The following is a 15338-nucleotide window of genomic DNA, read 5'->3' on the forward strand; positions in this document are numbered from 1 at the left end:
GGCCTTCTTGATCACCTGCTGCACCTGCATACTAACTTTTTGATTTTCTTGCACTAGGACCCCCAGATCCCTTTGTACTGCAGTACTTTCCAGTTTCTCGCCATTAAGATAATAACTTGCTTTCTGATGTTTCCTGCCAAAGTGCATAACCTCACATTTTCCAATATTGTATTGCATCTGCCAAATCTCCGCCCACTCACCCAGTCTGTCTATATCCCCTTGTAGGTTTTTTATGTCCTCCTCACTCTCTACTTTCCCTCCCATCTTTGTATCATCCGCAAACTTTGATATGTTACACTCGGTCCCCTCCTCCAAATCGTTAATATAGATTGTAAAGAGTTGGGGACCCAGCACCGACCCCTGCGGAACACCGCTGGCTACTGGTTGCCAGTCCGAGAATGAACCATTTATCCCAACTCTCTGCTTCCTGTTAGATAACCAATCCTCCACCCATGCCAGAATATTACTCACAATCCGGTGATTCTTAATCTTTTTTTTTTATTCGTTCACGGGATGTGGGCGTCGCTGGCGAGGCCAGCATTTATTGCCCATCCCTAATTGCCCTTGAGAAGGTGGTGGTGAGCCGCCTTCTTGAACCGCTGCAGTCCGTGTGGTGACAGTTCTCCCACAGTGCTGTTCGGAAGGGAGTTCCAGGATTTTGACCCAGCGACAATGAAGGAACTGCGATATATTTCCAAGTCGGGATGGTGTGTGACTTGGAGGGGAACGTGCAGGTGGTGTTGTTCCCATGTGCCTGCTGCTCTTGTCCTTCTAGGTGGTAGAGGTCGCGCTTTGGGAGGTGCTGTCGGAGAAGCCTTGGCGAGTTGCTGCAGTGCATCCTGTGGATCTTGAGCAATTATCTTTTATGTGGCACCTTGTCGAATGCCTTCTGGAAGTCTAAATACACTACGTCCACTGGTTCCCCTTTATCCACCCTGTACGTTATGTCCTCAAAGAACTCAAGCAAATTTGTCAGACATGACTTCCCCTTCATAAAGCCATGCTGACTTTGTCCTATTAAATTATGTTTATCCAAATGTTCTGCTACTGTCTCCTTAATAATAGACTCCAAAATTTTACCCACCACAGATGTTAGACTAACTGGTCTATAATTTCCAGCCTTTTGCCTACTACCCTTTTTAAATAAGGGTGTTACATTAGCAGTTTTCCAATCTGCCGGGACCTTTGCCGAGTCCAGAGAATTTTGGAAAATTGTTACCAAAGCATCCACAATCCCTACTGCCACTTCCCTCAAGACCCTAGGATGGAAGCCATCAGGTCCAGGGGATTTATCCGCCTTGAGTCCCATTAATTTACTGAGTACCAATTCCTTAGTCATTTTAATCGTATTAAGCTCCTCCCCCCCCCCCCCCCCCCCCCCAGAGCCCCCTGTTTGTCCAGTGTTGGGATATTCTTAGTGTCCTCTACCGTAAAGACTGAAACAAAATATTTGTTCAGCATTTTTGCCATCTCCATGTTTCCCACCATTAATTTCCCGGTCTCATCCTCTAAGGGACCTACGTTTGCCTTAGCCACCCTTTTTCTTTTTATATAACTGTAGAAACTCTTGCTATCTGTTTTTATATTTTTTGCTAATTTATTTTCATAATCTATCTTCCCTTTCTTAATCAATCCTTTCGTTACTTTTTGCTGTCTTTTGAAGACATCCCAATCTTCTATCCTCCCACTAAGTTTGGCTACCTTATATGTCCTTGTTTTTAGTCGGATACTATCCTTAATTTCTTTACTTAGCCACGGATGGCTGTCATTTCTTTTACACCCTTTTTTCCTCAGTGGAATATATATTTTTTGAAAGTTGTAAAATAACTCCTTAAATGAACACCACTGCTCATGTACCGTCTCACCCTTTAATCTATTTTCCCAGTCCACTTTAATCAATTCCGCTCTCATACCATCATAGTCTCCTTTATTCAAGCTCAGTACGCTTGTTTGAGAACCAACCTTCTCACCCTCTAATTGGATATGGAATGTGACCATGTTATGGTCACTCATTCCAAGGGGATCCTTAACTAGGACATTATTAATTAATCCTGGCTCATTACACAGGACCAGGTCCAAGGTTGCCTGCCCCCTTGTAGGATCAGTTACATACTGCTCAAGAAATCCATCCCTAATACACTCCATAAACTCTTCCTCAAGGCTGTCCTGCCCAATTTGATTTGTCCAGTTAATATGATCGTTAAAATCCCTCATAATTATAGCTGTTCCCTTATTACATGCCCCGACTATTTCCTGATTAATGCTTCTTCCAGCAGAGTTCCAACTATTAGGAGGCCGATATACTATGCCCACTAGTGTTTTTTCCCCCTTATTATTCCTTATCTCTACCCAAACTGTTTCATTGTCCTGATCTTTTGTCCCAATATCAGTTTTCTGTATTAGTGATTCCTTCCTTTATTAACATAGCCACCCCACCTCCCCTTCCTGCCTGTCCTTCCTGATTGTTAAATAACCTGGCATATTTAATTCCCAGTCGTTGTCACCCTGCAGCCATGTTTCTGTAATGGCCACAAGATCATACCCATACGTAGTTATTTGTGCCGTTAACTCGTCCATTTTGTTACGAATGCTACGTGCATTCTGATAAAGAACTTTAAAATATGTTTTGTGACACTTAGTTCCTGCTTTTTCCTTTTTTAACACTTTACATTTTACTCCATACCTTCTGTCCCTTCCTGACACGCTTTCCTCTGTCTCCCTGCTCAGGTTCCCAACCCCCTGCCACAGCTTTGATGCTGGGTTAATCGCCTTACGCCTTCTAGTTTTTATTTTATCTGTCGTGCCTAAAGTACACTTTCTTTCCACTGCTCTACGCTTTTCCCTTTCACTTGTTCTTGAACAACTGTTTGTACTATTTGTAATGTAGATTTCCCCTGGGTCTTCCCCTCTCTTGCTGCTCTCAACTTTATTCTCTTCTGACTCCCCGCTCAGGTTCCCATCCCCCTGCCACTCTAGTTTAAACCTTCCCCAACAGCACTAGCAAACACCCCCGCGAGGACATTGGTCCCGGTCCTGCTCAGGTGTAACCCGTCACGCTTGTACAGGTCCCACCTTCCCCAGAACCGGTCCCAATGTCCCAGGAATCTAAATCCCTCCCTCCTACACCATCCCTGCAGCCACGCATTCATCCTGTCTATTCTCCTGTTCCTATACTCACTAGCACGTGGCACCGGTAGTAATCCTGAGATCACTACCTTTGAAGTCCTGCTTTTTAATTTATCTCCTAACTCCTTATATTCACCTTGCAGGACCTCATCCCTTTTTTGTACCGATGTCGTTGGTTCCAATATGGACCACGACTACTGGCTGTTCACCCTCCCCCTCCAGAATGCCCTGCAGCCACTCCGTGATATCCTTGACCCTAGCACCAGGGAGGCAACATACCATCCTGGAGTCACGCTTGCGGCCGCAGAAACGCCTATCTGTTCCCCTTACAATTGAATCCCCTATCACTATAGCCCTGCCACTCTTCTTCCTCCCCTCCTGTGCAGCAGAGCCACCCGTGGTGCCCCGAACCTGGCTCTTGCTGCCTTCCCCTGATAAGCCATCTCCCCCAACAGTATCCAAAGCAGAATATCTGTTTGAGAGGGAGATGGCCCCAGGGGACACCTGCTCTACCTGCTTAGTCCTTTTACTCTGCCTGGCGGTCACCCATTTCCTTTCTGCCTGCGTAATCTTTACCTGCGGTGTGACCACCTCACTGAATGTGCTATCCACGATAGTCTCAGCATCGCGGATGCTCCACAGTGAATCCACCCGCAGCTCCAGCTCCGAAAGACGGTTAGCCAGTAGCTGCAGCTGGACACACTTCCTGCACACCTGGTCGCCAGGGACACTGGTAGTGTCCATGACTTCCCACATAGTGCAGGAGGAGCATATCACGGGTGCGAGCTGTGCTACCATGACTTGCCTTGGACTCTCAGACTCTCCTCCCGCTCTCGGTCTCTCCTTTTATACTCTGCTCACCTCTCTGACTCTCCTGCCTCACCTGTGACGTCGCACAGTCGTTGTCTCTTGTTGCAGGTCTGCTGCTGCTTTTATTCCCCAATCTCAGTCTTCTACTCAGGTCCACTGCCGCTCTGGGGAAAAAGTTAGGAAAAGCAAGGCAAAGCAGAACCTCCTTCCCCCACTTCACCGAACTCCCACACTTGGTCTTCTATCCATGTGCATCACCTGGGAGATTGTCTACTAACATATTAAAAACCTTGTTGCATCGGCCCACACTAACCATCAACTTTTTATAATGGAAACTGCCAAAGTAAACTTGTCACACTGTAATTACACTCGGTGAAGACGCTGTAGTATCTGCAGAGGGAAGAGTGCCATTGTTAAGCCAAGGCTAATACTAGGCTGTTTCTATTATAAATGTACACAAGAATTTATAATGGCAAAAGTTGACGCAAAGTTGTGACACAGAATGTGACTAGAAGTAAGGTTTTGTGGACGGGAAGTTTGTGCAGACATACGATTTTAATAAGATAAATCACTGTAATATCAAGTACAATTTCTTTCTTTTGAAATGTTGAATTTCTGGCTTTCACTGTGTGACAATGGTTTTGTTTACAGCATAAGTTGAAAATCGCTTCATAATATTGCAGTTTATGAGAAGAATAATGAAGTGAACCCCATAGTGTGGTTGGCATGTTAATATGCTGTGCCAGGAATGGTCTGTGGTTTTGAAATTGTGATTCCACACACACTGAGTTCCAAGTTTCTGCCACATCATTGGAGAAGATTTAAGCAGAAGCCAGAAGTGCTGCACAAGATAGGAAGGAAGAACGAAAAATTACTGTTCACCTACCAGCCTAAGTTTGGGAGCAGATTGCCTGCCTTCTCAGTCAGTGATTGGTATATGATGGAAAGTAGGAGGAATGGACAAAGCCCACTTGGCCTGCCCAGCTGAAGTCTTCATTTTCTGCAATGGTGACTTAGATAGGATTTCTATCCAGTGCCAGGTCCAAGCCTGTCTCCACTCCCTTCCTAATTAGGAGCCTGTACTTTAGTAATTTGTTCCTCATGCTTTACAATATTTTGCCAGGAATGGATAAAGGGATTGGTTTTCTTATCCTTTATGGAGATTCTGCTGTAACATGTTTTAGCATTGCATTAAATGTGCTGGGATATTGTGGACATTTATTTTGTAATGATACTGGGATGTTTCATTCATTTGGATGCTATATTGTACCATCATATGGATTATGAATCATTAATACTTGGCTGAAGTGTACTGTTTTATCAAATTCTGAAACACGACTTCAAAATTGTCCTGTGGCTTTTGTGTAAATTTATTATTCATAAACCAAAATGCATTTCTCTGTCTATATAATATAGAAGATTGGATGATAGAGGTATCCCCCAGTTTAAAGAATAATTACTATGAATAAATATTTTGCTAAAACTGCAAGAATGCCATTCTTTGAGTATCAGTAACTAATAAGAGTTGCTTATTTCTTTTTGTGTTCTGTTATAGTAATTTGAAGCTGTTGAGGATTATTCATGACAGGCAAGCTTACTAACCCATACGTCATATCCAAAAGTTATTGCCTTGCATGTAAATAATGTTGTTCCTAGTCTAAGCCTATTCTAATATGTGTATGTATGAAAAGATTATACTTGTCAGTAATAGCAATCAGCTTTTATCTAAAAGCTTTGTCCATCGAAAAACATTTTGAATGAATTTTAATTGGCAGAGCTAAAAGATGGTGAACTGAACTAATAGATTATGTAGGGACAAATGTGGACTATTCTTTTGTCCTTTTTTAATGAATAATTGGATTATTGTGCCCTTTGTTTATCCCATCGATTTGGTGTGCTGTCCATCTAAAGCCTATGCTGACAGGCTTCAATATCACCTTTGATACGATCTGAAGAAAAGCACCTAAAGACAGGCCATTCTACTTTGCTATGTGAAGTGTCACAAGGATCGATATCTCCAGTTTCAGTTGGCTTTTTTTACCCTAAGTTTCTGAAACTATAAACAAATAAATCCTTTCTTCTGTAATGTAGCATTTACCAGTTACTTCCTAAATATGTCGATCTGACTTTGGAACATAAGACGACAACTGTTGTGTTTAGTTTTATATTGATTCAATGGCATAGGTGGGCTTGATTGTACTATATACAGTTACCAGACTTGCAGTCTGCAGTCTTAAAAATTCTGTGCCGTGCTAGAGGATGCTGCAATGTCAGACACGTCTCACTATGGTTTGTGGACTAAAGCCAAGTTTAGCCAGTTCATTTGTAACAAGAGAGGTCTGCATTTGTACCCAGGTAGAACCGTAATCTGGGTGCGATCAAATTACGTGGCTTAAAAGATTGCGGAGTTTTAGGCGTAAGTGAGTTATGCATGTAACTACAGTACGCCCAAGCCTCCTCAATGTTTTATGCCTGTCCATCAAACCTTCCGTCCGAACGAATCTCCGCTCACAAAACAGGCCATGCCCTCGACTCTCAAATGCAAGTATCCTCCAATTGCGCTTGTTCTGGGGTCTCTCAACATTGCAACCAGATTTATACTGTGGAAGTGTCACCAAACTCAAAACGATATAACTGAGGAAAGGTCATTGATAAAACAGATGAATGAGGTTGGGCTGAAGATACTTCCCTGGGGAACTCCTACAGATCGCTCCACAATTGACGGCCATGCCTTCAGCTGCTTAGGCCCTAAGCTCTGGAATTCCCCCTCTATACGTCTCCGCCTCGACCCCTCTCTCCTCGTTTAAGACACTCCTCAAAACGTACCTCTTTGACCAAACTTTTGGTCACCTGACCTAATATCCCCTTATGTGACCCAATGTCAAATTTTGTTTGATAAAAGCCCCTGTGAAGCGCCTTGGGGCTTCGTTTTACCACGTTAAAGGCGCTATATAAATGCAAGTTGTTGTTGGGGCTGTGATGACTGACTTCCGACAACCACAACTATTTTCCTTGTGTCAGGAATGATTCCTGCCACTGGAAAATGTTCTCTTAGACCCCCATTGACCTCAGTTTTGCTATAGCTCCTTGGTGACATACTTGGTCAGATGCTGCCTTGATGTTGAAAGCAGCTGCTCCTACCTTTCCTCTGGCACTTCGCTCTTGCGTCCATGTCTGGATCAAGTCTCTAATGAGACTCAGAGCCAAGTGGCTCTGGTGTCATTTTGGTTTATTTTGGTGGTGCGCTGACTGTAGGTTCAAGCCCTGCTCAAGAACCTGAGAACATAAACTAGGCTGATGCTTCAATATAGTGCTGAGGGAGCACTACATTGTTGCAGGTGCCACCCTTTGGATGAGATGGTAAACTGAGGATCCATTTGCCTGTTCTAGTGTTTCAGGTGACTTCTGAAAATCTTATAGCAGTATTCAACAAAGAGCAGGGAGTTTACCTGGTGTCCTTGCCAAAATTCCTCCCTTAACCAACAGTACCAAAAACAAATTATCTGGTCATTCATCTCATGTTTGTGGGATCTTGATGTGTGCAAAATGTAACCCATGTACAGCAACCCAACAAGACTTACAGTTCTTAAATGTAATTCATTGTATCTGAAATGCTTTGATTTGCTTCTGAGATATGATATGGTGCTTTATAAATGTAAGTATTCAGAATAAATGAATTAGAAGAAAATTGCAATAATGTTTTTTAGTTGCTGAATTTAATATACTTAGCATTCTGATTTGTGTAGAGACTTAAAGCTTCAACATTTACATGTATTTATACTATGCTTATTGTAAAAGAATGCCTTGGGGATAAGGGGAAAAGGTGAACACCGAGCAAAAAACTAGGGAAAAGATAGTTTTTTTTGAAGGCAAAGAAAGGTGCAGCAAAACTTGTCCAGTGTATTATGGATAATCTAAAGAGCCTAATCTTTGATGAACTATTGCAGTGCATATCTGTGAAAACATCAAAGAGTGAAACCCACAGTTAACTATTTTGTGAAATAATTGTACTGCAGGGTAATCGTATCTTTTGTGTGAAAATCTGAAGGTTGAAGGTGCGTTACAATTTGTCACAAAACATCAGTAAATGCTTTTCCTAAAGACTTGTGCTGTTGGCTTTTTAGAAGTAGGATTAAAATGTAATTAAAGTTATAGATTACACCTTTATACAAAAGTGTTCTCGGGATTAAAAATAGCATTCCAATTTCAATGCAGGATGATACTGCAGTCCTTGGGTTATATTACAGTAAAATGAGAACAGAGTCCACAGCCAGTATAGTTATAAAAAATAGCTGCTCTGTGCCTTTGGGGAGATAGAAGAGAGAAGGAGACTTGTAATTACAGTACTGGTACAGCAGTAAAGAACAAAATCTAATAGCGCAATTGGCCAAGCTAAATGGGATTTCAGTTCTTTCAAAAACTAACTACAAAAATGCTCACAGCTAGTGATTGGTTTATGACTTCCTAAATTTGCCAGCGTGAATATTCAATAGAATTTAATATTGCATAATTAAAATACAACAAAGACCTGTGAGCAGATAAACAGACAACTCAATTAACTCAGATTAATAGGCAGTAAAGGAAAATGAAATGATGGCTTTATTCAATTAAATAGAACTATATTGATGTATGTATAAAAATTATAAATATGCTGGCAGCAGTTCACAGAATTCATTCGGATACTGAAACCTGCTGAAAAAATAAATTTCTTAAGTTGCATCATATCTTATACGTTTTCAAGAAACAGCTCCAGGTAGTGAAATTCAATTTATGTTGTGCAGATTATAGATGAACAGGCATTTACATTAAACGTGTATATTTTTAAAACTTTTTTTGTTAATAAAATGTGTTTTTATACTGGGTGAATGTTTTGTCTCCAGGATCTCCAAGATGAAGTTGATAAAGAGAGCACGAACCTCCAGAAGCTGCAAGAGCAGAGGCAAGAGGTACAGGAAGTGCTCAGTGGCTTGGATCAACAGAAAAACAAACTGGAGGATCAGCTTAATGACATCAGGCAGAAATGTACTGAAGAGACACAGTTGGTAGGTCCTGGTACAGATAATTATGTGAGCGACACTGATCAATGTGTTACCATTGCTTGTTGTTGTGGAGTTCATTCAACTTCAGGTTTTAGGGCTACTTATAGCCACATCACCACATAATTGTCACATTATTTTAGCTTCTAAGCAAAAGCTGAAGAACTCCACCATTTAAAATTTCGATCCAGATAGTGCAGCCTAATTTTCACACTCTCTCAAACTTTGTCACAAGTAGGTGCTGACTGGAAGTGAGACTCTTCAATCAAAGGGAGGGGAAATGTGATGGCAAGTGACTGCAATAAAAACCTAAAATCAAGAGTGTAATTGACAAAAGCTCGGGAGAGCAGTTGGCTTGGCCAGTGTTGCGTGTGTCACAAGGGAGACAAAAAGAGGAATTTTTTTTTGGAAGAAGACAGCAATTTAAGTTTAAACTATCTCCTTAGTGCCACCCACAAGGAGGATACTCAAATTGTGATAGGCAGATGAATTTTAGCAAGGCACGGATTTTGTATTCTTGGTGCTGATTTCTGCATTTTTGTCCCCCTGGGTTCAGATTGTTTTTAGGAGCTCTGAGGCAAAGAACAGAGTTCAGCTATTTGAATACTTACACTATACCAGGCTGAAATTGTTTTGTTAGCTTGCTGTATGTATGTGAAAAAAGATAATCCTGCAAAGTTTTTAGGACTCTGCAGCTTTAACAGTACTTTAAGTGATAATGATGTAGCTGAAAGACTCTGTTAAACAATGAATATTGTGCAGAACAACTCAAGACAACATTCAGGTATGGATAGGTGCAGTAAAAATTTCAATCCACAGTTTCTTCAATGACTTAGTAGGTAAATGCACTATGTGCTGGTCTACTACAAGTTCTCAGTTTGATCCTTGGTCTGTTCGAAGTTATGTGATCTTGGACAAAAGCTTTAGAATTGACCTCCATGTCATTGGGCTTGGGTGTGGGGAGGAGGAGGAGGAAGAAATGCAATCAGTCAGGATCCCTCCTACTGATTGTAACCTGTACTGGATAACCTTGTCATCAATTATCAAGATAAAAACCTTCGGTTGGGTTTTTTTTAGGCATGATGGTGTAGAATCTGGGCGTATAATATTTTCTATTTTGAAAAGTGCAAAAAAGCATGTGAATTATTGGGTACTTTAAATGATCTGCCTGATTAAAGTCCCCCATACAATAATTATAGGGGAATTAATCTTCATATAGACTGGGCGAACCAAATTGGCAAAAGTACGAGGAGGACGAGTTCATGGAATGCATCCGAGACAGTTTTCTAGAACAATATGTTGAGGAACCAACTGGAGAACAGGCTATTTTAGATCTAGTATTGTGTAATGAGACAGGATTCATTAGTAATATAATAAAGGATCCTCTGGGGAAGAGTGATCATAATGTGATAGAATTTCATATTGAGTTTGAGAGTGATGTAGTTGAGTCTGAAATTAGGGTCTTAAATTTAAACAAGGTCAATTATGTAGTTATGAGGGGTGAATTGGCTAAGGTAGATTGGGAAATTAGATTAAAATATATGACTGTAGATAAGCAATGGCGAACATTTAAAGAAATAATTCAGAATTCCCAACAAATATACATACTTTTGAGGAATAAAAACTCCACAGGAAAAGTGATCCAACCATGGCTAACTAGAGAAGTTAAGGATAGTATTAGATTAAAACAAGAGGCTTACAATGTTGCCAAAAAGAATAGTAAGCCTGAGGATTGGAAGGGTTTTCGAAATCAGCAAAGAATGACCGAGACATTGATCAAGAAGGAGAAAATTGAATATGAGAATAAACTAGCAAGAAATATAAAAACAGATTGTAAGAGCTTCTACAAGAATATAAAAAGGAAGAGATTAGCGAAAGTAAACGTGGGTCTCTTAGAGGCTGAGACAGGAGAAATTATAATGGGGAATAAGGAAATGGCAGAGACGTGAACCAAATATTTCATATCTCTCTTCACAGTAGAAGACACAAAAAATATACAAGAAATAGTGGGGAACCAAGAGTCTAATGAGGGAGGAACTTAAAGTAATTAATATTAGTAAAGAAAAAGTTTTAGAAAAATTAATGGGACTAAAAGCTGACAAATCCCCTGGAGTTGATGGCTTACATCCTAGGGTTTTAAAAGAGGTGGCTATAGAGATAGTGGATGCATTGGTTTTGATCTTCCAGAATTCCCTAGATTCTAGAATGGTTGCCGTGGATTGTAAGGTAGCAAATGTAACCCCACTATTCAAGAAAGGAACGAGAGAGAAAACAGGGAACTACAGGCCAGTTAGCCTGACATCAGTAGTAGGGAAAATTCTAGAATCTATTATTAAGGACTTAGAAACAGGGCTCTTAGAAAATCCTAATTTAATTAGGCAGAGTCAACACGGTTTTATGAAGGGGAAATCATGTTTGACAAATCTATTAAGAGTTTTTTGAGGGTTTAACTAGCAGGGTAGATAAGGGGGAATCAGTGGATGTAGTATATTTATATTTTCAAAAGGCATTCAGTAAGGTGCCACGTCAGAGGTTGTTACACAAGATTAGGGCTCATTGGATTGGGAGTAATATATTAGTATGGATTGAGGATTGGTTAATGGACAGAAAATAGAGAGTAGGAATAAACGGATCATTTTTGGGCTGGCAGGCTCTAACTAGAGGGGTACCGCAGGGATCAGTGCTTGGGCCTCAGCTATTTACAATCTATATCAATGACTTAGATGAAGGGACAGAGTGTAATATATCCAAGTTTGCTGACGATACAAAGGTAGGTGGGAAAGTAAACTGAGGAGGACGCAAAGAGTCTGCAAAGGGATATTGACAGGTTAAGTGAGTAGGCAAGAAGGTGGCAGATGGAGCACAATGTGGGGAAATGTGAAGTTATTCACTTTTTGGTAGAAAAAAAATAGAAAAACAGAATATTTTTTAAATGGTGAGAAACTATTAAATGTTGGTGTTTAGAGAGACTTGGGTGTCCATGTACACGAAACACAGAAAGTTAACATGCAGGTAGAGCAAGCAGTTAGGAAGGCAAATGGTATGTTGGCCTTTATGGCAAGGGCGTTGGAGTACAAGTGTAAGGAAGTCTTGCTGCAACTGTACAGAGCTGTGGTGAGACCACACCTGGAGTACTGTTTGCAATACTTTTGGTCTCCTTACCTTTAGGAGGGATATACTTGCCTTAGAGGTGGTGCAACAAAGGTTCACAAGATTGATTCTTGGGATGAGAGGGTTGTCCTTTGAGGAAAGATTGAGTAGAATGGGCCTACACTCTGGAGTTTAGAAGAATGTGAGATGATCTCATTGAAACATATAAGATTGTAAGAGGGCTTGATGGGGTAGATGCTGAGAGGCTGTTTCCCCTGGCTGGAGAGTCTAGCACTAGAGAGCATAGTCTCAGGATAAGGGGTTGGACATTTAGGACTGAGATGAGGAGGAATTTCTTCACTCAGAAGTTCGTGAATATTTGGAATTCTCTCCCCCAGAGGGCTGTGGATTCTCAGTCATTGAGTATATTCAAGACCGAGATCGATAGATTTTTGGACTCTAAGGGAACAAGGGATATGGGGTTCAGGCGGGAAAGTGGAATTGAGGTCAAAGATCGGCCATGATCTTATTGAATGGTGGAGCAGGCTCGAGGGGCGGTATGGCCTACTCCTGCTCCTATTTCTTATGTTGTTATTACTATTATTGGTGTCTTGTTAAAAACTTAGAATATTGGCTCGAGAACACTTTCTAACTATGAGATAACTTAAGTTTGTTGACATTGGAAAATTATCGCAAATGAGAGAATGGCTACTGGGAGGATACACTATCAAATGATTTTGCTTAGTTGTATGACAGCCAATTAGAGTTTTGTGTTGCAGGGCCCATACTCACTAGGAACTGGACTGAGTCTGTCCGAACTCATTTCGCATAGGACCATTACAGCTGTATTTGAATCCAGGCCCCTGAGAAGAAAGACCAGTATCTAACCCACTGCACCACTGAGTTTCTCTTGCTATTAACTTCTCTGCCCAAAATTTGTCACTCTGTTTGCATTTTTGCTAGTTTTTATGTTGTGGGCTTGGTTCCTACAGAGCTGGTTTGAGATTGCCCAACTTGGGATCCATACAGGCACTGGAGAGTGGGGAAGCAGCCAAGCCACAGATCTGAGCTGGATTTAAATCTAAATTCCAGAAATGAAAAGAATGGTGTTAACTAAAATCACTACCCTACAAATCCTTGTGCCTTTAATGTTGTATTTGAGAGCCAAAACAATGTGCTGCAAAGTTCTCTGTTCATGAACAGGCCACACACCAAATACGTTACGTCTGAAATATACTATTTTTTGCTGAATATTTGCACTCATTAAGTTAAGAGATGGTGCTCGGGCACAGAACACTTCTCCATTTTGGGCATCCAGTGTCTCGTTGAGAACCCCCAAGTTAGCAATATCACAACAAGCTGCTGGGTAAAGCTCCCTCCACTGTCTCTCAAAAATATGCCTCTGCTCAGAAGAGCACCTCCTAGTGCAGCATTTTGACTGCTTAATTTTTTGCACGAGTCATCCTTATGGCCTTTTTGGGTGAGATTGGCAGTTTAGTGCTAAATTATGAAACACCTTTATGCTATGAGTTCTGTCCAATGGAAAATGAGTTAACATTGTCCAAAATCATTTCCTACAGGATCCTGTCATCAGAGAGCGGATTTTCATCCTATCCAAACTCTGATCCCAAAGGGCTGCACCCAGTACCCTGAAATATGTTTTTGCATGGATGGATGAACCAGAGCGTTTGCAACCTCGGCTTCCTATTCAACCCCAAATGAGCTATCCACCCCATTTCCTCTCCATCACAGACCACCTACTTTCATTTCTGTAACTTCACCTGCCTCTGCCCCTGCCTTAGGCCATATGCTGCTGAAACTCTCATCCATACCTTTGAACCTCCAGACTTGACCATTCCAATGCCTCTCCTGGTAAGCCTTCCATCCTCCATGCTCTGTAAACTTCAGTTCATCTGAAAATCTGCTGCCCATATACTATCCCACACCAAGTCATGCTCACCCATCATTCCTATTCTTGCTGGCCTACATTAGCTCCTGGTCCTCCAATGTCTCGAATTTCAAATTCTCATCCTCATGTTTAAATCCCTTCACAGGTTTTCACCTCTTTATCTACATAACCTCCTCCAGAATGCACCTTCTGACTCTGGCCTTTTGAATGTCCTCTCCCTTTGCCCTACCATTGGTGGCTGTGCCTTCAGCCACCTGGGCTTTGGAATTCCCTCCCTAAACTTCTCCCCTCTAATGCTTTAAGACTCTTCTTAAACTCACCTTTGACCAAGCCCTTCCAATGTCCCGTTCTATGTTGTGGCACTCATTTTTGTCTAATTACGCCTCTGTGAAGCACCTTGGGATGTTTTTCTACGTTAAAGGTACTATATAAATACTGCTATTGCTGATTACATCAACTTGGGATGTAGTCACAGAGCTGTTAATAGGGAGAGATTCAAGTTGATCTTTTAAATATTGTACTTCTAAGTGCATTCTTTTTTGCTGTCTGAATGAACACTGACGAAATTGAGCCTTTCCACCATCTACAAGGCACAAGTCAGGAGTGTGATGGAATACTCTCCACTTGCCTGGATTGGTGCCGCTCCAACAACACTCACAAAGCTTGGCACCATCCAGGACAAAGCAGCCCGCTTGATTGACACCCCATCCACCACCCTAAACATTCACTCCCTTCACCACCGGCGCACCGTGGCTGCAGTGTGTACCATCCAGAGGTTGCACTGCAGCAACTCGCCAAGGCTTCTTCGACAGCACCTCCCAAACTCTACCACCTAGAAGGACAAGAGCAGCAGGCACGTGGGAACAACACCACCTGCACGTTCCCCTCCAAGTCACACACCATCCCAACTTGGAAATATATTGCCGTTTCTTCATTGTCACTGGGTCAAAATCCTGGAACTTCCTACCTAACAGCACTGTGGGAGAACCTTCACCACACTGACTGCAGCGGTTCAAGAAGGCGGTTCACCACCACCTTCTTCAGGGCAATTAGGGATGGGCAATAAATGCCAGCCTTGCCAGGGGCGCCCATATCCCATGAAAAAATTTTTAAAAAACTGACGAAATTGAATACATTTGTAATCAGACTCTTGTTGATATATAAAAGTAAGTTCTTCAAACATTTTAATTATATGTAAGTTTCTGACTGTGGTTTTGTTGGCATGGTAATTTTAAAATTAGAAATTTTAACAATGAAAATTAGACAAATGCAGCTGTCTGCTATTCATGGTGCAGTTGAAAGACCAAGATTGATTGGATTTGCTGGATTAAGACTGATTTCTTGACATTCGGAATTAGTGATAAACT

The 15338-nt window shown here is 41.5% G+C and overlaps 1 protein-coding gene across 2 annotated transcripts in view; it reads left to right on the forward strand.

The window, feature by feature from the left end:
- eps15 (epidermal growth factor receptor pathway substrate 15) overlaps positions 1 to 15338 on the forward strand; it is a 160312-nt gene that overhangs the window by 94898 nt on the left and 50076 nt on the right. For both annotated transcript variants that reach the window (XM_067990232.1, XM_067990233.1), the window contains exon 14: positions 8817 to 8978. In XM_067990232.1, the coding sequence (XP_067846333.1) occupies positions 8817 to 8978 (162 nt within the window). The remainder of the gene's footprint in view (positions 1 to 8816; positions 8979 to 15338) is intronic.

Source organism: Heptranchias perlo, chromosome 9 (genome assembly GCF_035084215.1).
Source record: "Heptranchias perlo isolate sHepPer1 chromosome 9, sHepPer1.hap1, whole genome shotgun sequence".
In the NCBI taxonomy this organism is placed as follows: Eukaryota; Metazoa; Chordata; class Chondrichthyes; order Hexanchiformes; family Hexanchidae; genus Heptranchias; species Heptranchias perlo.